Below are 25380 nucleotides of genomic sequence, written 5' to 3'. Positions count from 1 at the left end.
GGTCTGGAAGAAAAATAGATTATCAGTGACGTGTGATGGAAGAACACTTAGTGGGAAACCAACGCGTTTCGGTAATGCCTTCATCAGGATTCCATCACTGTGGTTAACTCGATGTGGAAGAGCCGGTAACAGGATACTAAGAGGTAGATCTGGTTTACACGTCCCGCGTTAATATTTGTTGGCCAAGGGTGGTGGATTCCTAGTCTGCATAATTTTATATCTGCACGTTGTAATGTCACTCCGTCGAGTGTTGCCACCTTTTAATAGGAGTGAAAGATGGGACTTCTGTCCTTATACAAGATTCTATAATAAGAGCTTAAACCCTTTGATGTATGTATTTTCCCAAAAACTGGAAAAATCCCTTGACTTTGGTATAGTTGGATCTGGTATGTCCAAATGGTATATCACTTCACACGATTGGTATCTAACAATGATGTACGCCGGCGGATGGTATTGTTGAATGAGCTGGTGGTGATAAAATCTAAGATTTCTTCTTTGAAGTTCTAGTTGGGTCTGGGAGGTCAGATGGAAGGAGGCTGTCCTAGATCCTTAGAAGTTAAGTGGAAAATGAGGTACTCAAATGACTTAGGGTTTGCTGTTTTGCTCTAAGAGCAGGTTAAGGTGAACTTGTGAATGATTCCAAATCCCCCTCTAGATGTGGTGGGTCCTGGAGCCTGCCAGGATGAGGACATCAAGAATGTGTGGAGGTGAGTTTAACCACGTTTTTGTGAAGCATGCATATAAGTTGTGTTGTGCTATTATATCAGCGGTATGTTGAGTATGTGTGACTGCACAGTGTGCATTGATCAGTGAGTTGAAAAGTAAATGCTGTTGATGGTGTATCAGTGAGTGAGGCGGGTGTTTGTTACTAAATATGCAGACTGAAGGCTTTAGTTTGAGTTATCTGGGTACCTGAAGTGTTGCAATGTGTGAGACACCTGGTGCCGATGGCTAACTTGAAGGCGATGGGTTCTGGCTTTAAGCCCCGTCTGTCCCAAAAAGGTGTTGATTGTGCCTTTGTCCTCCCTTTGTATAGGCAGAGAGCCCTTATGTGTTGCCAGTGTGTGTGATTAGGTCAAAATCTCTACCCTATATGGTATAATTGGGGGTGATTCTCAGGGCCATGGGTCTTAGTTGTCTCTTTAAATCAACAAGCTTGACAGAAACTAGTTGCAGATCTCTTGACTAGATGGCCTGATGAGCTACAGAAAGGTCATGTGACCTCTACTGTGCATACTGTAATCTGAGATGCTTCTAGGGGGCCGCGGGCCATTTGCTAGTCTTGGAACTTGCTGTAGGCCTTCGATTGGCTGTCCGGGACAAAGCAGATGGGGAATATCGATCACCATGAAGGTACATTTTTCTAAATGACATTCTTGCTCTTTTCTCCTTTACATCTGGTTGAGAATTTGATTTCACATCCCAAAAATGATGGCCTACAGATTCAGCATATTCTTGATCAGATTTCCGACAAAGCTCTAAACAAAAAGAATGACCTAGGATGTCTGCATATAAATGAGTATCTACCTGTCAATTGTCTCTATTGTTTCTTTGATGTTAAGGGTCAAACAACTTACAAGTGATATTTTTCTGTCGTTCTGTGGCAGTTTCAGATAGATTTTTGAGTAGGAGTCTTAGGATAAAAAACCAGGAGCATAGGAATCTCATGCGTTAGATGCAACTTTGTCAGACGTTTTGCAATGAAAGACTGGCAGTCTTTACACACCTGTACACTGGCATGCCCGAGAACGCCATGACTTTTTGTACTAATCTACAAAACGATGTGTTAAAGTTCGATAACGCATAGTATCTTGATATATAATAATCAGTGAATAAAGTATACTAAGGGATGTTTGCGGATATAAAAATAATCCCAGTCTTTAAAATGCACAGCTCCTAGGTCATCAGCAGACTCAAGAACAAGACTTGCAACCTCCTACCGCTGGATTCAGACCACTGGTAAGCAGTAAACTGAGGGAACAATGCAAGAGTCCTCCTTGCTCTGGACAATACCTCAGCAAAGACTTCCGGTGATCTGTGCAGACAACCACTCTGTATTTGCTAACACTTGTGAAAATTCAGACTGAAGGCCCAGAGCATGCGCGCACATTTCACTTATCGCAGACTGGGAACTGCAGACATAATAAGCCACACACCCCCAGCTACTAGCCCTCCTCACTCCATAGCAGGCCTCCTTACCGACTCTCTGAGCTGGTGGGATGCCGCGGGGGCCCGGATTGTTAGCAGATGGACCCAAATGGCGCATTGGGGGTCGTGGACCACTCTGCCGCATGGTGTTAGGCATGCCCTGGAATCCACCTGTAAGACAGCAGCGCAAATGATCAAAAAGGGAGGGTTTTCAAAATAAGCTTCCTCTGTGCTCATCTTTCACAACCACACAAAAGCAAATCCCTTCCAACCTATCCAAAACAACCATTACTCTTGCTACGCTCATTCGGCATTCTCCATGCTTGTAGCATTGCTCTGCTTCCGCTGTCCCTCCACTTGCATTAGGAGCTCCATTTCCAGAACTACTCCACTTCCAATATTGCTCAGCTTTTAGTATAGTTCCACTTCCAATAAGGTCTCCGTTTGCGCTAAGTCAATATTTCAAAAGAACAAGAGCAACCCATAAGTCCTTATGAGCTGGGTATTGCATTTGAGCAAAGATACAGTGTTCACAAGGAACTCATTTATCAAAACAATATGTTATATGCAAGCTAATATAACTTGCTCAGATGAATCTAAGACAAAATAATTCAAATTACAACCTTCCTAAATAGGTCACGGTCAAAATACCCGAAAAATATAAATATTACACAATTTCGTAGGAGAAAAATCTTTAAAAAGCCCATAAAAGCAATGATTTAAGGTAGTGCTCACTTCAGCCAAAGTGAGTAGAATTTATTCTGTAGTGACAATTATTACCACAGAAATATTTCCTTATACATTTCAGAATTTGTAAAGTTTACACTATAAGCACATCAGAGTGATTTGTGAGCCCCAGTGAAGTGACCATAACCTAACATGGTGAGTACTAAGCGAAAAAAGTGAGAAGCGGGGAACAGGTTATTGGTAAAAATCAAAAGGACGAGCTGTAAACAATGGATAATGTATCAATCAGGCTCTTTTTTTTGTTAGTGTCGATGACGTTTCGACCCTCTCTTGATACGGGGTCTCTTCAGGACAGGGTTTCTGGGGTCAGTATCAGCACAAGGTGTCTATTTCTTTTGTGTATCTTGGCGATAGGAGAGGTACCGGGTGATAAATTGTCTGTGGGTGTATGAGGACCAGTCAAACAGGAACAGCAAGATTACGGATCCAGAATTTCAATTAATTCCAACTTGGTTGTATTATAGGGCAACCGGAGTTCATAGAGGGTTAAAGGTAGAAACCTATATAATATTAGAATGTATTATATGGGTTTCTACCTTTAACCCTCGATGAACTCCGATCCTGAAGAGACCCCGTATCAAGAGAGGGCCGAAATGTCGTCGACACTAACAAAAGAGAGACCGATTGATACATTATCCATTGTTTGCAGCTCGTCCTTTAGATTTTTACCAATAATCTGTTTCCCCGCTTCTCACTTTTTTCACTTAGTACTCACCATGTTAGGTTATGGTCACTGCACTGGGGCTCACAAATCACTCTGATGTGCTTATAGTGCAAACGTTACAAATTCTGAAATGTATAAGGAAATATTTCTGTAGTAATAATTGTCACTACAGAATAAATCCTACTCACTTCGGCTGAAGTGAGCACTACCTTAAATAATTGCTGTTTTGGGCTTTTTAAAGATTTTTCTCCTAAGAAATTTTGTAATAGATATATTTTTCGGGTATTTTGACCGTGACCTATTTAGGAAGGTCGCCATTTGAATTCTTTTGTCTCAGATGAATCTGAGCAAGTTATATTAGCTTGCATATAACATATTGTTTTGATAAATGAGTTCCTTGTGAACACTGTATCTTTGCTCATATGTTTGCGCTAAGGGCAGCCAATGGCAAAGACGCTCAAGCGGGAAGTCTTTCTAAGAAGAGGCAAACTGAAGAGCTGATAATTTTGGGACAAATTATTGTGTGCAGTGAATAATAAACTGATATTTGGGGACAAAGAAATGCATTTGCAGCATATGTCAAAAAGGTGCTTTGCGAACAAAGAGTGCATTTGATGTAAATGATAAGCATATGTTTTGTGGAAAATCATTTTAATTCATACAACGTTTAACAACTTATACCGTACTAGGATATACTCACTGCTTTGTTTTATGTGACTATTTTAGTCATAGGTGTAATAATTTTTTGCGCAGCACACTTCATTGGTGCAATGCATAGCTGTTTCAGACAGATGCGAGCCGGTGTATGAATTTAAATTAAGCTTTTTTTGTACTACCATTCTTTAGTTTATTATAAAGGTAAATTGTTTCTATTTAGAACATAAATGCATTTTAGGGACTTCTTAACCAATTTCCGTGTAATTTCTTCTAATATCTCTTCCTGTAAAGTCATTTCCTGAGATGTTATTAATGACAGAGGTAACAAGACACTGCTTCGTTGCATTCTTCACTTGCTGTTCTCAAATGTGGCTTGCTGACCCAGGGATTGGCAAAAACAATTGCAACCTCGTCCTCGACTCATAAAGGTTGGACATCCCTTGTCTAGGGGTTAAAAACCTGTTTGGGGGTTGGTCGGTTTTCTAGTTCTGAAGGTGCTATGCACTTCAGTGTTTTCGGTGTGTATCTCAATTTAGTGAGTAGAATAGATTGACTTATCTGTAAGTAAATTGCATTTCTTTTATATGTTGAGAACTGAATGATCAGTAGTAAGACTGATCTACCTGCCTAAACTGTTTCTGAGTGTGTATGCCTCACCACCTCCGGAATTAAAGCGTAGATTGCTCGATCCTCTTACCCTGAGAGTGAAGCGCAAAAGGGAGTAGTTGATCATCCAGTTGGGGGTAATTATTTGTGGCCCCAGGACACTAGAGGTAAGGAATATGCTACTTACCAGTATGCATCTGTTCTTGGCATGTAGAGCTGCAGAGTTGTACACTTAGCATAGATCGCCATCTGGTGTTGGGCCCGGATGTTTGCAGTTTGTTTTTGTTCTTTGGACAGTCTTTGGAAGTCACGAGTTCGGTGACTCCTCCTTCGGTCCGTACTGCGCATGGGCTTCGGCTCCATCCTCAGATTGTTTTTCGCCAACAGGGAAATGATGGAGCGTAGTAATAACAGTGAGAAACCCATGTGTGTTGTATCTAAATAAGATGGACTGGAACGGATACAGGTAGCCGGGGAGGCGGGTGGGCGTGTACAACTCTGCAGCTCTACATGCCAAAAACAGATGCATACTGGTAAGTAGCATATTCCGTTCGAGGCATATGAGCTGCAGATTGTACACTTAGCATAGATTATATAGCAGTACCCAACCATAGCGGCGACCACCGGTATCCGTTGCAGTGGTTTGAAAAAGTGTCTTTAGTACAGCCTGGCCCACACTAGCTTGCTGCTTGGAATGCACATCTACACAGTAATGTTTTGTGAAGGTGTGCGGTGTTGACCATGTGGCTGCTTTGCAGATGTCATCTAAGGGTATGTTCCCTAGAAAAGCCATAGAAGCCCCTAACTTTCTAGTGGAGTGGGCTTTAGGTGGAACAGATAATGTTCTTTTTGCCTTTTGATAGCAAATTTGTATGCACTTTACAATCCACCTAGCTATCCCTGATTTTGAGATGGGGTTGCCTTTATGTGGTGGAGAGAAGGAAACAAACAATTGTTTAGTTTTCCTGAAAGGTTGCGTTCTCTGTATGTAGTACAGTAAAGCCCTCTTAACATCAAGTGTGTGTAAGGCCCTTTCCGCAACAGATTGAGGTTGCGAGAAAAAGACAGGTAATTCCACCGATTGATTGAGATGGAAGGGGGAAATGACCTTGGGCAGAAACTTCGGATTTGTACGAAGTATGACCTTGCTTTGATGTATTTGTAGGAAGGGTTCCTGTATAGTGAACGCTTGTATTTCACCAACCCTTCTAAGGGAAGTGATAGCTACGAGGAAAGCTGTTTTGCAGGTGAGGAACTGTAGCTCACATTTATGCATTGGTTCGAAGGGTGGACCCATTAGCCGTGTAAGAACTACATTTAGATTCCATACAGGGGAAGGTGGTGCCCTGGGAGGAATTACTCGTTTAAGGCCTTCCATAAAGGCTTTAATAGCGGGCACTCTGAACAGTGATAAATGCTGTCTGTTTTGTAGATAAGCAGCAATCGCTGCTAGGTGTAGGCGTATGGATGAATATGCCAGGTTACACCTGTGAAGATGGAGCAGATAGCATATGATGTGCTGTATGGATGCATCTAAAGGGTTGATTGTATTGTTACGGCAGTAAATTACAAATCTTTTCCACTTTGCGGCATAGCATGCTCTAGTGGTAGGACGTCTGGCTTCCATGATAATGTTCATGCAATCAGGGGGAAGGTTAAGGTATCCAAATTCTAAGATTTCAGGAGCCAGATCGCAAGGTTGAGCTGAGCTGGGTCCGGGTGCCTGATTTCTCCATGGTTCTGGGTTAGGAGGCATGGGGACAGGTGCAGTTTTTGATGTGGCACCACCGATAGCTGTAGTAGTGTGGTGTACCACGGCTGCCTGGCCCATGTTGGGGCTACCAGAATGAGTGTGAGGGAGTGCTGTTGTAGCTTCCTTACCACTAACGGAATTAGTGGGAGAGGTGGAAAGGCGTATGCAAATCTGCCTGACCAGTTCATCCATATCGCATTGCCTTTGGACAATGGGTGTGGGTATCTGGCGGCGAAGCTTGGGCATTTTTTGTTTTCGTGGGTGGCGAAGAGGTCTATCTGAGGATGCCCCCACTTTTGGAAGAATGGGTGAAGAACTTGTGGATGCAGTTCCCATTCGTGTAGTTGTTGCGTTTGTCTGCTGAGCAGATCTGCCATGGTGTTTTGTACGCCTGGAACGTGCTGTGCCAGGAGAAAGATGTTTTGGGGAATTGCCCATCTCCATATGCTCTGGGCTAAGCGGGAGAGCTGGGGAGAGTGTGTCCCCCCCTGTTTTTGGATATAATACATTGCAGTCATGTTGTCTGTGCGAATGAGGACTGCTTTGCCCGAAATCTGTTTTTGAAAAGATTTTAGGGCTAGAAAGATCGCCAAGAGCTCCAGATGGTTGATGTGGAGCGATTTTTGCTGTGGTGTCCATAGACCTTGCATGGTGAGGTGTAAGAGGTGCGCTCCCCAGTCGGAGAGCGATGCGTCCGCTGTTAGAATCACCTGAGGAACCGGGTCCAGGAACGGCCGCCCTTTGGAAAGGTTTGTGGTGTTCCACCACTGCAGAGAGTGATGGGTGCGGCCGTCCACCAACACCAGATCCGTCAGCTGACCCTGGGCCTGGTTCCACTGTTGTGCTAGGCACTCTTGAAGTGGACGCATGTGGAGTCTTGCATGGGGGACTATGAAAATGCAAGACGCCATCATTCCTATGAGCTTCATAAACACTCTTGCTGGAAGAGAGTGTTGAGGAAGGAATGTTTTGCGCAAGGCTTGTATGCTTGCGATTCTGGCTGAGTTTGGATAGGCAATACCTTTGAAGGTGTCTATAGTGGCCCCGAGATATTGCTTTGTGTGAGATGGTATGAGGTGGGACTTTTGGTAGTTCACCGTGAAGCCTAGCTGGTGGAGCAGTTGGATGGTGCTGTTTGTATGTTGCACACATTGGTCGTAGGACGCGGCTTTTATCAGCCAGTCGTCTAAGTAAGGGAAGACGTGAATATGTTGACGTCTGAGGTGTGCTGCTACTACCGCTAGGCATTTGGTAAACACCCGTGGTGCGGTGGTGACCCCGAAGGGGAGAACCGTGAATTGGTAATGCTGACCGTCCACCACGAACCTGAGGTACTTCCTGTGAGAAGGGTGTATTGGAATGTGAAAGTATGCGTCTTTCAGATCCAAGGTAGTGAGAAAGTCTCCCTGACAGAGGAGCGGGAGGACTTGTTGTAGGGTGACCATGTGGAAATGATCTGAATGTATGTAGGCATTTAGAGGCCGGAGGTCCAGAATGGGCCTCAGGGTCCCGTCTTTCTTTGGTATTAAGAAATACAGAGAGTAGACCCCTAGATTTTGCTGATTGACGGGGACCTGCTCTATAGCGTGTTTTTGGAGGAGGGAGAGCACCTCCTGTTTGAGTAGTGTGGAATGTTCTTGAGACATTGGACGGTGTCTTGGTGGGATATTGGGTGGGGTAGATGTTAGCTCGAGACAGTACCCTGACCGAATAATTTGGGTCACCCATTTGTCCGATGTTATGGACTCCCATGCGTGGATAAAGTTTTGCAGTCTGCCCCCGACCGGAGTGGGATGGTCTGGGGGGAGGGAAGGGGAGTCATTGTGCGGGCGGGGTGGCAGAACGGGTGGTGTTAGTTTTGCCCCTGCCCTTATTGTTGTTGCCTCTGTAACCACCCCTTTGGTAGCCCTTTGAAAAGGTATTTTGAGGAGGGGACTTGTAGGAGGTAGAGGCGCTATCGGTGGAATAGCCTCTGCCTGTGCTACGAAAGGATGAGCGTCGAAAGGAGCGTTTAGGGGCCTATGATTGTAGTGCCCCCATAGACTTTGCTGTGTCTGTGTCCTTTTTCATCTTTTCTAACGCTTCGTCCACCTTTGGCCCAAACAGAGTTTGTTGGTCAAAGGGGTGATTTAGTATGGACGCCTGTACTTCAGGCTTGAACCCTGAGATCCTGAGCCAGGCATGACGACGAAGCAGGACACTAGTATTTATGGCTCTAGAAGCAGTGTCAGCTGCATCGAGAGCACACTTAATGGAGGTGTTAGTAATTAGTTTGCCCTCCTGTATTAGTTCATGAGCTTTGCGTTTGTGTTTTTCGGGGAGGTGCTGCATAAGAGCCTCAAGCTCGTCGTAGTGTGCTCTGTCATAGCGCGCAAGTAGCGCTTGTGTATTTGCAATGCGCCACATGTTTGCAGCTTGGGAGGCGGTGCGTTTGCCAGACGCGTCTAGAAGTTTGGATTCTTTATCTGGCGGTGGGGCTTCTCCGGAGGACTGGGAGTTAGCCCGCTTTCTAGCTGTGGACACAACTAGGGAATCTAAGGGAGCAGGGCCCTTAATGTATGCAGGGTCTGTGGGTGCCGCCTTGTACTTTTTTTCTATTCTAGGGTTCAATACCCTGGCCCTGACAGGATCTTTGAACACATCTGCAGCATGCTTGGTGACACCTTTAAGCATGGGCAAGATAGATGTGGACTTGTCCTGAATGTCAAATGTATCCAGTAGGAAGTCGTCTTCCACTGGTTCACTATGCATTTCCACCCCATGGTAGTGTGCTGCTCTCTGCACTAAGTGGTGAAACCCTAAGGAGTCCTCTGGAGGAGACGGCCTGGATGGGTATAGGTCGTCCTGAGGCACATCCGGTATGTCAGGGTTTTGGTAGTCTTCCCATGGGTCTGGGGTCCCCGGTGGAGTGGGGTCCATTGGGGCGTCCGACGGGTCATAATCTGGATCCCCGTAATCCGGATCTGGGGACGGGGTCGGGGAGTGATGAGGTAAGGGTGGCGGAGACCTGGGAGGTGGAGGAGGTGGAGGAGGTGGAGGAGGCGGAGGAGGAGGTAGTGGGGAAGGCACTCTGAGAGGAGAAGTAGCAGAGTCCTTCCGCTTGGGTGGTGGAGGAGGAGCCGGAGTGTCAAGGTGTCTTTTTTTGATAATTAAAGTCAATAGCCCAGTCTTTGGATCTTTAAATAGAGTCTTTTGCAAAGGGTCTGGTGTAAACAGATCCAGTGGCGCCGAATCGTCCGCTGGCGCCGATGGTTTCGATGGTTTCTGTGCGCCATGCTTTTTTGGAGCCTCCGGTTTTTTCGGCGTCGAAGGAGTTTTCGGCGCCGGAGCGTCGGTGCCGACAGACTTGTGTTTGTGTTTGGTCGGCACCGAGAGTCCAGGCTTCGGCACCGGTGGCTTCGGAGTCGAGCTGGGTATCACTTTCTTCGGTGCCGGATGGTGTTTTTCGGCACCAGGCGTCGGCTGGCTCGAGCCCGAGCTGCCGTGAGACTTTTGAGGCTTCGACACCGGGCCCGAAGGTGGGGTGATGGAAGCTGTGTGCTTGGTTTTACCCAGGCCTGCAGGCGAGGGTGTAACCTGAGTCTCTTTGGTTTTGGGCGCGGGGGTGGGAGGGGGTACAGTACTCACGACCCGCTGCGCCGGTGTGATGTCCTCCACGTCGGAGTCGTCGGCCTCGGAAGCGCTGACGACGTCGTCCTCCTGCTCGGTGTGTAGTTGCCCCGAAGCTTCGGCGTCGTCTCCGAAGATGTCCGGTGGAGCTGCGGTCGATGAGTGCGCCATGGTGCGTCGAGCTCTTCAATCCCGGATGGTCTTTTTTTGATCGAAAAGACTTACAGGCGGGGCAGTCTCTGGCCTCGTGTTCTGGAGAGAGGCAAAGGTTACACACCTGATGGAGGTCGGTGTGGGGAAATTTAGACCCACATTTTGGGCACTTTTTGAACGGAGTCCTTTTCATCGGCCGGGACCGGAGTCGAGGAGGGCCCGAAGGCCGGTGCCGATGTACGGAATGGAGAAAAGTGCCGCTTCGAGAGATGAAGATATGATGAAGAAACTCGAAGAACGAGGATTTTCCGTCGAGGCTGGAACCGTAGAAGTTCGAAGCCGGAGCACGAAGTATCACATCCGAGCCCGATGGCGGAAAAAAACAATCTGAGGATGGAGCCGAAGCCCATGCGCAGTACGGACCGAAGGAGGAGTCACCGAACTCGTGACTTCCAAAGACTGTCCAAAGAACAAAAACAAACTGCAAACATCCGGGCCCAACACCAGATGGCGATCTATGCTAAGTGTACAATCTGCAGCTCATATGCCTTGAACACAGCATTTATTATCAATTGTCACAATTAATTCCTCAATTAACCTCGAACTGCTCATGGGCCCCGGTGAAAGTACCTCACCCACAGCGTACACACCAAAGGAGTGTTCTTTCAGCATTTGCCTCACCCATTGTGTACAAGCATATATATGACTGTCTCTAGAACCTTGTAACACGCAAACACATGCAAAGCAGGCTTTCTACTATGTAATTCATCTCGGAAAAACCCTGCTACAGAGATAGTGCCTCTTCCAAAGTGCTACACACCACTGGACTGTTACCTCAGATTTCTCTTTTACTCAGGGCACGTATCTCATGCCTTTATCATGGGAACAGTCTCTCACCGCCCCCTCCCCCCCGCCCCCTGCCCCCCACACTTCGTAGGAACTGGCACTTTCAGTGATATACCACTAAGTGGTTATATTGTGTAAGGTAACACTTTACTGTACAGTTAATTAAAACCATTACAAACCATCATCAATAAAAACAGTTTTGTGTATCTAAAACAACCATAACAAATTACGATAACACTGTGGTAGGGTGTAAGTAAAAATTGCGATTAAAAGGTGCTGTAGCTAAAACTATTAAGATACAGGCAGAATGTAAGATTGGCCCAAAAACTGGCTCACTTCTATCATACCATTGAAAACTTTGCATGGTTGGGCTAACTTACATTCCCCTTCAAATTCAGTTATTTATAGGCGTCCATAATCTGCCTGGGCATCAAAAAGTTATCCTCCATGTGGGCTTGTGCTTTGTGGTAGTAAAACTCAATGGACAACAAGATGCCACCTGGGCCCTTGTTGCCCTCCTATTATTTTGGCTCTAAGGGTCCAAGTGTTGCGCTGGGTTCCATCACTGTCCTTCCTGCTTTTTCGCTGATGTTGAGTGCCGTGCCTACTTCGTGTGGATTGTGGCGCTGGCTTCTGCTCTGCAGCCAAACCAGTTTGGCTTTTTCCGGCCCTCTGAGATCCCATAGTTGATGCAACCCCAGATGTTTTATTGCTTCCTCCAGGTAAAGCCTTGCAGGGCAGTTTTCTTTAGTTTGCAGTTCTATTGTGTTAAGTCCAGAGATTCCCCCAGAAGTGTTCAGGGCTCAATGTAAAACCAAAGTGCTATATTTGCGGTAGTGTGGTTGAGCAGCCTTGTGGCTAACACAGAGGAGTGTAAGACAGTGTTATGCACACAATGATGAATAAATGACACACAACACAAAAAGGAGATCCACACCAAGCTCCTGATTGCAAGATTGTGTTGTTGAGGATTTGGGTGTCTGACTCTAACCCCGATGTGAGTAAGAAGGTTTGGATAGTTGTGCAGCTTCTCGTGAGGTACTAGTGATAGCTCTGTTAATGTTGTGTACCACGGTTGTCGAGCCCAAGTTGGAGCTTTTAGTGTTACGGTTAAATACGTCTTTCTGAGTTTCCTGACCACGTAAGGAATGAGTGGAAGAGGCGGAAAAGCATAAGCAAAGATCTCTGACCAGTTCATCCATAGTGCACTCCCCTTGAATTGAGGGTGTGGGTATCTGGATGCGAAGATTTGGCATTTTGCATTCCTGGCAGTGGCAAAGAGATTGTCGATTTTTCCCACTGTAGGAAGTATTGATGTAGTAACGGAGTGTGATTTTCCCACTCGTGAACTTGTTGTTACGTCCTGCTTAATAAGGCTGTTAGGGAGTTCTTCTCCTTGGTATGTATTGTGCTAGGAGGTGAAATTTGTGATTGATTAATTACCCATTTCCACATGTTCTGCGCTAGCTGTATGGAATGGGTCCCTCCTTGTTTCTGAATGTAGTACATTGCTGTCATATTGTCTGTTCGTAGAAGGACATTGTTCCCGGATGTTGGGTAGGAACGCTTTGAGAGCCATTTGGATGGCTAACAGTTCTAAAATGTTAATGTGTAATATTTGTTGTTGTGTGGGCCAGTGTCCTTGAACTACAATGTCCTCCATTTGAGCACACCCTCCCATGAGTGATTATGACATGCAGGATTGAGTCCTTGAAGGCTCTCCTTTTTAGTTTGTTCTTGGTGTTTCACCATTTTGGGCCTGATGGACTTTGGGTGAAACCAACACTAAAACTTCCATGTTGCCCCACCCACTTGTGACCATTGTAATGCCAAGCACTCTTGTAGTGGTCTCATGAGTCTTGCACGAGGAACTATTACTACGCAAGAAGCCATCATACCCAGAAGGCACATCCCTATTTTGACTGGCAGGCGATGATGTGGTTGAAAATGATTCAGTTGGTTTTGTAGATTGAGAACCTGCTGTGGATTGGGATATGCTGGCCCCGATATTGAATTTAGTATGGCTCCAAGATAAGGTAGCATTTGGGGCAGATGTATATGGGATCTGGTAGCACCGATTGTGAATCCCAATTCGTGTATTAGGTTTATAGTATTCTGAGTATCTTTTAGGCATTTGGATTTAGTGGGACTGTTGATCAGCCACTCGTCTAGATAGGGAAATACATGTACGCTTTCCCTTCTTAACTTTGCGGCTACTACTGCTAAGCATTTTGTGAATATTCTTGGGGCTGTTGTCACCCCAAATGGTAGTACTTCGAATTAACAATGATGTCCACTTACCACAAAGTGGAGGCACTTGCGATGTGCTGGGTGGATTGGGATGTGAAAGTATGTGTTTTTCAGATCTAATGCGCTCATGAAGTAGCCTTCCTGGAGCAACGGTATTACGTCTTTAAGTGTTACCATTGGGAATTGTTCTGATAGTATGTATTGATTTAGTGGACTCAAGTCTAGTATGGGACGTAGCCACCAATCCTAAAGAGAATATACTTCTTTTTTGTGATGTTTGAATGGAAAAGGTTCTATGGACCCTTTTTGTAGTAAGGCTTTCACTTCTTCTTTTAGCACATGTAGATGCTGCGGATTTATGTGTCTTCGTGGTGGGATATTTGGTGGTTGTTTTGGTAATTCTAGGCAATATCCCTGCCGGATGATTTGTAGTACCCATTGGTCTGATGTTATGTCTGACCACAGTTGATGGAACTGTTACTGCCTTCCCCAAACAGTTGTTTTGTGATCAGGGGGAAGTGTTGGGAAGTCATTGTTTGGTTGTAGAGGCTCCTCTTGTGGGCTCCCTGTATTCTTGTAGCCATCTCTATAGTATCCACAACCTGTATGTTGGTGGTATTGTTGTTGTTGTTGTTGGTAGGTGGTGTTTTCTGTAGTAGGACTTTTGGAGGCCCCTCCTCCCTGATAATGCCGAAAGGACTGCTGCTTTTGTGTTGTGACTTGCAAAGCACCCATTGGTTTTGCAGTGTCTGTATCTTTTATTTTCTTTAGCTGTGTATCTACTTCAGGGCCAAAGAGATGTTCTCCATCTAATGTAATTTTAGAATGTGCTGTTGCACTTGAAGCTTAAATCCAGATATTCGTAGCCACACATGTCTACGAAGCATTATTGAACGGCTGATGCCTCTTGCAGCAGTTTCCACAGAACCTACTGCATATCTAATAGTAGCGTTGGAAATTTGTCTGCCCTCATTTACTAACTTCGCCTAATTTTTTGTAATCATCTGGGAGATGCTATATTAGTTCCGACATCTCATCCAATGTTGCTTAACTTTAACAAGATAGTAATTTGAGTTAGCAATTTTCCAGTGGTTTGCATGCCATGTAGCTACCCTCTTGCCTACAGCGTCGATCTGCTTATTATTGCGCCTCTCCAGTGCCCTGGGATGCTGCCCTTTTCCTCGCAGTTGTGACAACTAAGGAGTCTGCTTGTGGGGGACCCCTTATATATATTGGGTCGCGGTGAAGGCCTGTGTTTTCTTTCAATGCGTGGGGTAAGTACCCTAGATTTAACGGGGTCTTTAAATATGTCTTTGGAAACTTGCAAGATAGAGACAACCTTAGGAAGTTATTGCACTGTGCATTCTGTGCGCGATAATGTCTCTGCCCAAAAATCTGTTTCTTCCTTTGTGGTGTGCATGGAAGTTTGAGGTATTTTGCAGCCCTCTGGATAATACAATGATAGGATGATGTGTCATCTGGCGGTGAGGCTTTCGATGGGACTGGTGGTCCGATATCAGGTAGAACCACCTCATAATCATCCCATGTGTCTGGGCTGTGCTAGGAATTTCATGTAAATCATCAGTGTTACAATCCCCCTTTTCCCCCTCTTCCTGTGTTGGTGAGGCTGATCGTGTCGCTGAGGATTTTGGTTGACTTAATATAAAAGGGCTTGTGGCCCTATATTCAGTCTCAATTCTTTTTGATGCAGGCTATGGGATTTTTAGGTCTTGTGCCTGCTGTGTTGAAGAATCTTTGTGTTTTTGTTGCATATATGTATGCAGCCCTTCAAATACATTGCCCTGTTCCTCATGCATTTGCGTATGTGTTTTGTACCTCCCTGTCTCCAGTGGCATGGCTGTGAAAGGTGCCACTGACTTTGTCATGAAAACATGCCTTTTCTTTGATACAGAAGTTTGCCCATGTTCCTTCTCCTTTCTCTTGGTAAATGCGTTTTTGGAGTCCAAATGGCTAGAGGACGAACTCTTCTTCGGTTCTCAGGGCTTGTTTAGTGTAGAAGCCTGTTTGTTATTTGTTGGTGCCGAAACATTCTTTGATGCCGATTTATGCTTTGGTGTTGGTGTTTTGTCGATGGCATCCCCGTTTTTTAGCCTAATCACCTGATAGGGATCGAGAACTTTCTCATACCTTCTCTGCTCCGAGGTATGCTCGCGGTGTCAACCTGGGCCTTAGGGCTGTGATGCATCGTGTTGTGGAGGTGTATGCAAGATTTGCTTACCACGTGGTGGTTCGATGTTACTCACGGTTCATGGCGTCGCTTTTGTTTTCAGTCCCTACACAGATAACGTAGCTTTCGAAGCTGGACTATTCAAACACCCTGTTCTTGGGGCTCAATAGGTTCCAACTGTTGAAACTACAATCTTTGCAGAACGCGGCAGCAAGGCTGATCTTGGGTCTACACAGAGGACAACCCACTTCAGATGGGATAAGCTCCCTTCATTGGCTGCCTATAAAGCAATGCATAGAATTCAAAGCGCTCACATACGTGCACAAGGCTATCCATGGGGGAGCTGCTGAGGACCTGGAAAGCTTCTTCGTACCATATGTCCCGTTGCGTACCGTAAGATCGGCCAGGTTTAGTCAGAGTACCAAAGATCAGAAGAGAAGGTTGGGGGGGGGGGGGGGGGTACGATTACATACTGTGCGGCTAGACTTTGGAATAAGCTACCCCAGTCCATGAGGCTCCAATCCAACCATCAGATGTTCAGAAAGAACCTAAAAACTAAGCTCTTTGCAGCCACATAGGCCACCAAACTCCACCTTTCCCCTGCCACGGCACCCCCAGCGCCAAGACGCCTCGGCATTCGAGCGCTTTAGAAACATATGAACATAAACATTCGGTGTGAGGTCCTCATTGTGGATTAGGGCCATTTCATCCCCTCTGGACTCTCTGGAGGTGACATAGTGGGGGCTCGCAATGACTACCCCATCTTGGTTTGCTGTATTGGGGTTGATCTCCTCTTTGCTCTACGATTAGTCGTGGGTGAACTCAGCCTCGGCTGCCAATTGCATATTTTGAGCTAGGCACTGATCTTTTCTTATATGCAGCGTTTTTGTTTTTTAAGTAGGTTACACGCTGCCTACTCTTGTCCCTTGTGCACAGGTGATAAGTGCAAGTTACACACTTGATGAGTGCCTGAGTGAGCGTATTTTGCCCTGCAACAAGGGCACATGCAAAATACTTTCTTTTTTCATCTCCATCACCTGGAGATGGATATTCTCAACTGGTGTCGATGTTGGTCGCTAGATACTTGATTCCAAATTATGTGGGTTGTTCTTATTTTTCTCCATAGGCCGCGTAGGAGTCAAAACTTGAAGAGCTCCGATGCAGTCCGTCTGAGCCCGAAGGCGAAAAATAATTCAAACAAAGGAGCCATGGAACATGCAAAAGGCCTTTAGGAGGAGGATATACAACACAGACCATAAAAATTTCTCTTGAAAACCAATCTGAAGACACCGGGCCCATCACTAGATGGCAGGAGTATGCACAGCATATGTAAATGCAGCCTACACATGCTACTAATTATGTGTTTCAAGCCTCATTCTGGTTCATTATGTAAAATGACAACCAAGCACAGCAGCGGGGGACTTGGTTCATTGGATTGTCGGACATCTGGAACAAGGGCTTGGTTCATTGGATCTGGCACATGTACAGAAAAGGGTACGTGGGAAAGTCCATCTACTTGTGTACCAGCAGAATTGGCTAAAGGCTAGGGCTTTAGCCTTCCCCCAAAACAGACAACATCTCAACAATTGAACTCCCAACCCACTTCAACTCTACAATGTCAGCCGTCTTAGACCAAGTAGCCACTCTGAAACTAAAAAGGATTAGAGACACCCCTCCAAGATCCTGGTTTAACAAAGACCTCAACACAGAAAGAAGGCAACTCAGAGATGCAAAAAAAGATTCTGGCGTGCAAACCCTTCCTTAACTCACATTCACCAACTCAGAGCAGAACGCAGAAAGTATAAAAATCACATCATCAAAGAAAAAGCAGCCGTTTTCCGCAGCGCTCTTGACAATGCAATAAATCATCCGAAAAACCTCTTCAACATCATAAAAACTAGACATCCAAACCACCCACTAAAGCCCCTCAGGGCTCCAAAGAATGCTGTGATAAATTTGCTAAATTCTTTGATGAGAAAATCACAATGATCGAGTCCTCTCTTGAATGCCTCACACAAGCATCTACCATAATCTCTCTTCACACCAAAGTTAAACTAAATCCCACCCTTCTCTCCCCTGACTCCCGAGTAGGGACCGCCACTTCCTGAGACAAATGAGAGCAACCTAATCCTAGGATGCCCCTCTTCCCTTAATTGCAGGAAAGCATTTAACCCACTCACAGAAATGGACATCTCCAAACTAATTTCGAATTCAAAACCCTACTCCCACTTCGCAGACCCCCTTACGGCCTCCGTGGCAATAAATCTCAATCACGTCATTACCCCATTCTGGACGATGATAATAAACAGCTCCCCAAGCACAGGGGTCATGGCAGACTGCCTAAAACTTGGCTAAGTCTCTCCACTACTAAAAAAACCGGGTTTAGAACAACTTCAGGCCAATCTCAAACCTGGCCAAAATCCTCGAGAAATGTGTCCTACTCCAACTCAACCAGCACATCGACACCAACAATCTCTTGGATTCTCGCCACTCAGGCTTTAGAAAAGGCTGTAGCACAGAAATAGCCTTATTAAATATAGCAGATGACATCCACAAAAGTATGGATGCCAGTCGTTGCTGCCTGCTCATCCTCCTAGACTCATCTGCGGCCTTCGACATGGTGGACCATAAATGTCTTCTTAACACCCTTTAACAATGGATTGGAGCAGACGGTATGGTGCTGAAATGGTTTACATCTTTTTTCACAACCGCTCTCACAAATCAATATAAACAATGCAACTTCTGATGCCTCTACGATAACCAGAGGTGTCCCACAGGGCTCAGTCCTCTCTCCCACTCTCTTCAATATCTACATGGAGCTCCTCACTACCATAATCAAACAAGTCAACATAACCTTCCACCTCTATGCAGAAGACATCCAGCTCTACCTGGAAGTTTCCTCCCCAGAAGACATACGCCGTCTAAACGATACTCTAGCAAAAATCCAATACTGGCAATCACACAACCACTTAAAACTTAACCAAGATAAGAGAGAACTTCTTCTTCTCTCAAACGACGGACAAACCCACCAGGTCCAAGAATGGATAAAGCTTATGGATTCCATATACTTCGATCGAATCCAGGCCAGCTCTGCCAAATCGCTGGGAATCATACTGGACCCTAACCTAAACATGAGCTCATGCATTAATGCTGCTGCAAGGAGGGCCCACTACAAATTAAAACTACTTAAAATCAAGCCCTTCCTCCCGCCTAATGATCTCAAAACCGCAACGCAACCCTTGGTTCTATACAGACTAGACTAAGGGAAAGCTATCCTCACAGACACAGCAAAATCCCACCTAGCCCCCATTAGATTAACGCACAAGTTACTTACCTTCGGTAACGATATATCTGCAAGAAACATTGGTTAGTTATAGATTCCTTACCTTAGAATTACCCCTAGGCGTCATACTGGATCCGGAAAGTTTTTTCGTCAGCAGTACCTCTGCGCTTTGGAAGGTGGCATCGGTCGGCTCCGCATCCATCGTCGCCAGGATGACGTTGTGGCAGCTACTTAGACGCCCGGCCTCGCGCGCTGACGTCAGTTCTGTACACGACTTTCCGTGCCAGAAACGCAGAGCCATGCAAGACACTGACCATTGGTGCACAAAACTAGGGTCCTGAAAGGATGACCGTAACCTTAGAAATCATTTCGCAGAACGGGGAGGATGGGTGGGGCGGTAAGGAATCTATAGCTTACTAATGTTTTTTACAGATATATCGTTACCGAAGGTAAGTAACTTGTGCATCTGAAAGAAACACGTTAGTTATAGATTCCTTACCTTAGAATAGATACCCCAACAATACCAACCCTGGTGGTGGGTCTGCGAACCAAGATCAGACCAGAAAATCCTAGAGAACAGAACGGCTAAAGAAGCCGTCACTCCGGACTTGGCTGTCCAGGCAGTAGTGTTTGGTGAACGTGTGCAGCGATGCCCACGTGGCTGCCTGACAGATGTCATTCAGATGCACTCCCCTTCCCAAGGCAGTGGTGGCTGCCGACGCCCTGGTGGATTGAGTGCGTACCCCAACTGGAGGCTCCTTTTTAGCTAGAGAGTAACAAGCCTTAATACACAACACGACCCATCGAGAAATGGTGCGTTTGGGTTTGGCCCGACCCTTCTTTGCACCCACGTAACCAACAAAAAGTTGATCATCCACCCGGAACTGTTTTGTGCGATCCAGATAGAAGGAGAGCGCATGTTTTGGGTCCAGACGGTGGAGCCTCTCTTCCTCCTTTGAAGGATGCGGAGGAGGAAAGAAGGTGGGCAAAGTAATGGTCTGCCCGATGTGGAAGGCAGTGACCACCTTAGGAAGGAAGTATGGACGGATCCGGAGAACCACCTTGTCTGGATGGACAGGAAAGGTGGTTTTGAAGAAAGAGCCTGGAGCTCACTCACCCTTCTAGCAGACGTGATGGCTACCAGGAAAGCAGTCTTAAGGGTCAAAAGACGTAAAGTACGAGTTACTTACCTTCGGTAACGATGTATCTGGTAAAGACGATTCTAGCAGCAGATTCCTTCACGTAGAATTATCCCCAGGCATGAGACTGGATCCGGAAACTTTTTGCCACAGCATCCCTGTGCGCCAGGGGGCGGGGCGACACCACGCGACTCCGCCTAGGCGTCGTTCGCGTACGTGACGTCCGCGAGGTCACGCAAACCCCACCCCGGCGCGCCTACGTCAGTTTTCTTCGGAGAACATTTCCGCGCCGCAACGCGGAGCCACCAGGCAAATTGTGGGAGCAGGGGAACAGTGTGCGAAAGAGTAGAAACAAAGAATGGAGACAAGCGACACCATAAGGAGCGGTGCAACACTGCAGCCTCCAAAGGCAGGGGCGGAATAAAGAACAGAGCAGAGCCCCGAGCAGCCACCCTGCCAGCATGTAACCGTCTTTCCCCCCTCCCCCGGAGACAGGGAACATATGTAAAGGCAGGACACCTGTAGCAGGCCTACAACCCCCACCCGGAAATAGGGAAGGGGAGCCAGCCCAAGAACAGACAGGAGGACAACAACAACAACAACCACCCTCCAAGCCACCCCAGCACAGAGGGCAACCATCCACCAAGGAACAAGGGCAGGGCATGGCCAGGTGACCCCAGACAGAGGACGGCAGTGGGGCAGGGACCCCCAGCAGCAAGAGGAAGGGAGGGAGGGCCGAGATTGAAGGTAAAACCTCCCCGCAAACCTGGAGCAGCCCGAGTAGCGGGGCACAGGAGCACCATAACCCCATCCTCCAGAGAACCAAGAGGAGGAAGGAACAGCAACAAGACGGAGTAACCCGCCAAGAGCAAAGGAATGCACTCACAAGAAACACAGCCCTCCACCAGGAGGCAAGTGCCGAGACCAACCCACGGGTCCTCGCAGAACGGGGAGGAAGGGCGGGCCGTGAAGGAATCTGCAGCTAGATTCGTCTCTACCAGATACATTGTTACCGAAGGTAAGTAACTCGTACATCTGATAGACTACTAGCCGCAGATTCCTTCACGTAGAATAGATACCCTAGCAATACCCACGGGGAAGGAGGGTCTGCGAAAGGACCCCCCCAGCTATAACAGGACAGAGGGTCACATAGGGGACCATACCTGCGGACCGGGCAATAACCCGGCCCCTCCCAGGCAAGAGAAGCCCCCCACAAGCAGAACACCACCGACCCCAGAGGGATGGGGGAAGAAGAACAAAATGGGAGGAACCAAGGGCCAGGCCAGAGAGGCCGCAGTACCCCACACCCCTTCAAGACAATAAGCTTCCCTCCAAAGCCAGGGGAAGAGCCCAGAGGGCCCAAGGAAACGAGGGAAAAGAAGGCTAAGCCACACCAGACGGAAGGCCAAAGGCCAACCAGAGCGGCGCTAACAGACCAGCCGCCAGAAACAAGAAAAAACAGCCCAGGGCCCCAGGAAGACTGAGTGGGCAACACCTGACAAGGGAGGGCACAGAATTATCCCAAGCAGGGAGAAGAGGAAAAGGGCCGGACACACCCCCACAAGGGGCCGCTTACACGCCCTCAAGAAGCAAAGCAACATACAGAAACGCCACGGAGAACAGGCACCCAAGGGCCACCAGAACTCCCCAGCAGAGCGCAAGCTGTATAACAGCTACCACTACCCCACATAGGGTACGTTAAGTTCCAAGACATGGGAACCCTCTTTGGAAGAACTTCCGCAACAGAGGAAAACAAAAGAGCCACAGGGAAAACACCCCGCGAACGGCTTGATAATCAGCCCAAAGAAAAACAGAAGGCCTAATCTCTGGGCCAAGTCTGCGTAACATTTTCTAACAAGAAAAACACACACACAGCGAACAAGGGCCATCCAGCAGCCAACATCGCCAAAGTCCCCACAAGGAGGACTCAATGGCCAGAAAAAACACTCCACCGCAAGTGCGACCGTCCCAAGAAGGACCAGAACCAGCTTAACTCAATCACTGAGGAGGAGAAGGAGGAGGAGGAGGGGGAGTATAAGGAGGAGGAGTGTAAGGGGGAGGAGGAGGACGGAGCCCCGCCAGGAACATTTGGATGGCAGAGTCAGCTGGGGCATGGAACAACAGGCTACCATCAAAGGGGAGATCAATGAGCCTTTCCCGAATGTTTTCGGGGAAGACGCCGTCCCGAAGCCATGCATGGCGACGGAGAGCGACTGAAGAAGCCATGGCCCGGCCCAGCACCTCCGAGATGTCCAGAGCAGAGTTAAGTATAAACGCTGCTAGCTCCCTGCCATCCAACGCATGACGCCGTAGGTCCACCTGAACAGCCTCCTGAGAAGCTGCAGACCCCAAAGACTCAACCGAGTCCCACAGAAAAGAGGAGGCCCTAGCCAGGACGGATTAGTTACTTACCTGTAATCCTAGTTCTCTTCCAGGGGCATCCTCATCAAAGTCATAAGCATTAGAATATTCCCGCCCATGCGCGGGACCCCGGAAACTCCCGCCATGCGCGGGACCCCGGAAACACTTATTATATGTGATATATATATATATATATATATATAACCTACTGGCGGTCGCCAGTAGGTAGTTATAGTTAGGACCCCTTTTCCATAGGAAATCCGCAACATTCTATTTTGAATAACTTTGGCGCCGGTCGATGAATCCTCGTGAATTTCTCAAAATAGGTGGGGCGCTACGCTCCGCTCCTACCCTGAAAGTCTCGGGGGGATTCGTCAAGCGGGGGCTGAGATAAAAGGGGGGTCCCAAAACGCGTTTTTCCCATGCATTTTTCCATAGGACCTTTAGACAGGGCTACAGCCCGAACGGCTGAACAGAATTACTAGAAATTTGGTAGAGAGGTAGTCCCTAGGTCAAGGAAGTGCCTTTTGTAGGTTTGGTGTAAATTTGTTCAGTAGATTCTGAGAAAATAGCCTTTAAATCAATATATATATCTGAGCCAGCTTACGGTACGCATACCGTAAGCTTACCGTACGCGTACGGTGGCGTGCGCGATTCTGATTGGCTGTTAGATCTTAGTAAACATTCGAATCGGCCGAAACCAGGAAGCGGCGGCCGCCATTTTGTGTGTTTCACTCAGAAAAAAAAAGAGTGAAAACAAGAAAAGGGGGCAAGGAGGAGAGTTACAGACCCCCTTACATTTGTGAGGGGGTCAAAGAAGGACTGTAAAGTTCAAAGAAAACATTTATTGATTTTTAAAAAAATCACAGGGTACGCGTACGGTAAGCTTACGGTAAGCGTACGGAAGAAAAAATAAATTAAAAAAGAAATGAAATGCAGATTTAAGAGTTTAGATATTAGGGAGCTCTAAAAAGAGCCGTTGTGTTTATGAAGTCATTTTTTTAGTGGTACCTACAAGTAAGTACCGATGCAGAGTCTAAGGTTCAAGAGGAAGACTCTGTTCCCTTCATCATTGAAGTGCACACCATCTCCTCTATAAATGTCTTGCATGTCATAACGCAAGTTGTTGTGGTAAATGGCACCCATACCATAGTCACGGAGGAAAGCAGAAACAGATTTGTTGACGTGCTTTCTTGCTTTGTCAATCTGCGGACAGAAATGATTGGACCAGTTCCATTTTTGCCTTTGGCATATGTTGGAAAACACAAAGGCAGTTTTAGGGAAAAGTGAAAACAGTTGTGCAAAGGTGTCCTTCATAAGCATTTCCAGACCTACCCCAGTCAAAGTGCCTAGGTCATTGCCACCACAGTGCACTATTATGAGGTCAGGGTGTTGGATTTGCATGAAGGATTTCACCAATGGCATCAATTGGTGCCACTTTAACCCTCTCTGACCAATCCATTTAATGTCTACATTTGGCAAAGCAAGGTCTCTCACCATATCTGTTTTCTCTGCAAACTTTTCACTCCAGAAGACATAGCTGTGCCCTACAATCCACACTGTGAACATCTTCAAAGGAGAACTGGATGCACTCAGGAGGTGTAATTCAGTAGAATGGTAAAAAGAAATGAAAGACAGTTTGGAAATAGAGGCATACATATTTTTTTCAAAACAAAAAGAACTGATTGGCTGTTTCATACCATTCTAGAATAAAAACTAGGCTGTATGTGTAAATTAATAGAAGCATGTTTTGTATTGGTACAAAAAAATGTGTTACCAAAGAACAGTACTATGGATTTGCTGTTAGGTTTGAAAAGTCAAGCACTCTTGCTCTGTGGAATTGAAACATTGTGTGGCGAACTTCTGACCTAACTCCACACAGCAGTGTTCCATGAGCTGTTGCTATGGTAGCAGGCAGAAGTCAAGTTGGGGGAAGGGTACTAGGCAGAAGTCAAGTTGGGGGCAGGGTACTTTTAGAAAAGGGTTGGTTTTCAACCAATAGAAATGTGTGATTACATTTGAAAAAAAGGGGGAAGCACTGAGATTTGAAACTTACATGTATATGTGTGGAAAAATAGAGGGAAAGTTTGCCATTATCTGGTTCTGCTGAGAGGAGAGAGGTGTACAGCTCTGAGATCCTGGCTCTGCTAATCTGCTGTTTGAGTGCCACATTTCTTTCACAACTAACTAATTTTAAAGGTGAGGTTAGAGTTTGAGAGGAGATGTATATGGTAAATTAAGAAATGAATAATAGAAATGGAAATCCTTTTGTTGAAGTTGCGTTTATCATTTTCTGTTTTGGGAGAAATTTAAATGTGAGGAACATGTAAAATAATATGGACTATGTTTTTACGATAAATTAAGGTGTACTGGAAAAAAAAAGAATAGTTTAAGGGTTTGAGGTTGGACTCAGTAATGCAAATACATTCAGCATCACTAAGGCTGGTTGCCCTTGCTGGAATGTAGGCAGCCACCCAGGTTACACATGGTGGTGGTCTGAAAAAGCAGTTTGGACATGTGCATTTAAAAAAATCAAAAAAGTGGATTCATAATGTGTCAGTCTGTAAAAGTGATTTTCACTTGCCAAAAAAAAAAGAGCAGTAAGTGTGCTTTCAAATTGGCAAAGAAATTTCGTTTTGGGACTAATGTGAAAACATGACTCTGTGTGCAAATAGGAATTACAGGCAGAGATTTATTGCCTTTTGCTCTGGTGATTTCACAGTTGCATTAGTAGGAAAAAGGGGGAGCGATTTTTTGGGGGAAGAAGCAGACTCTTAGCACACACCCAGCTCCTTTCCATGTATAATCATGCACAGTATTTAGAAGCGAGTGGGGTTTTCAGGTTTCAGTCTGTAATGCAAATACATTCAGCATCACTAAGGCTGGTTGCCCTTGCTGGAGTGTAGGCAGCCACCTAGGTTACACATGGTGGTGGTTTGAAAAAGCAGTTTGGACATGGGCTTTTTAAAAAAACTG

The 25380-nt window shown here is 46.3% G+C and overlaps 1 protein-coding gene across 3 annotated transcripts in view; it reads right to left on the bottom strand.

Annotated features, from left to right (window-relative positions):
- Positions 1–25380, bottom strand: part of PABPC4 (poly(A) binding protein cytoplasmic 4) — a 147046-nt gene that overhangs the window by 32322 nt on the left and 89344 nt on the right. For all 3 annotated transcript variants that reach the window (XM_085648354.1, XM_085648355.1, XM_085648353.1), the window contains one exon: positions 2200–2319. In XM_085648354.1, coding sequence (XP_085504480.1) covers positions 2200–2319 — 120 coding nt within the window. The remainder of the gene's footprint in view (positions 1–2199; positions 2320–25380) is intronic.

Source organism: Triturus cristatus, chromosome 3_2, assembly GCF_964204655.1.
Source record: "Triturus cristatus chromosome 3_2, aTriCri1.1, whole genome shotgun sequence".
NCBI lineage: Eukaryota > Metazoa > Chordata > Amphibia > Caudata > Salamandridae > Triturus > Triturus cristatus.
Note: the sequence above shows the minus strand (reverse complement) of the source record. Positions and strands in the feature narration are given on the sequence as shown.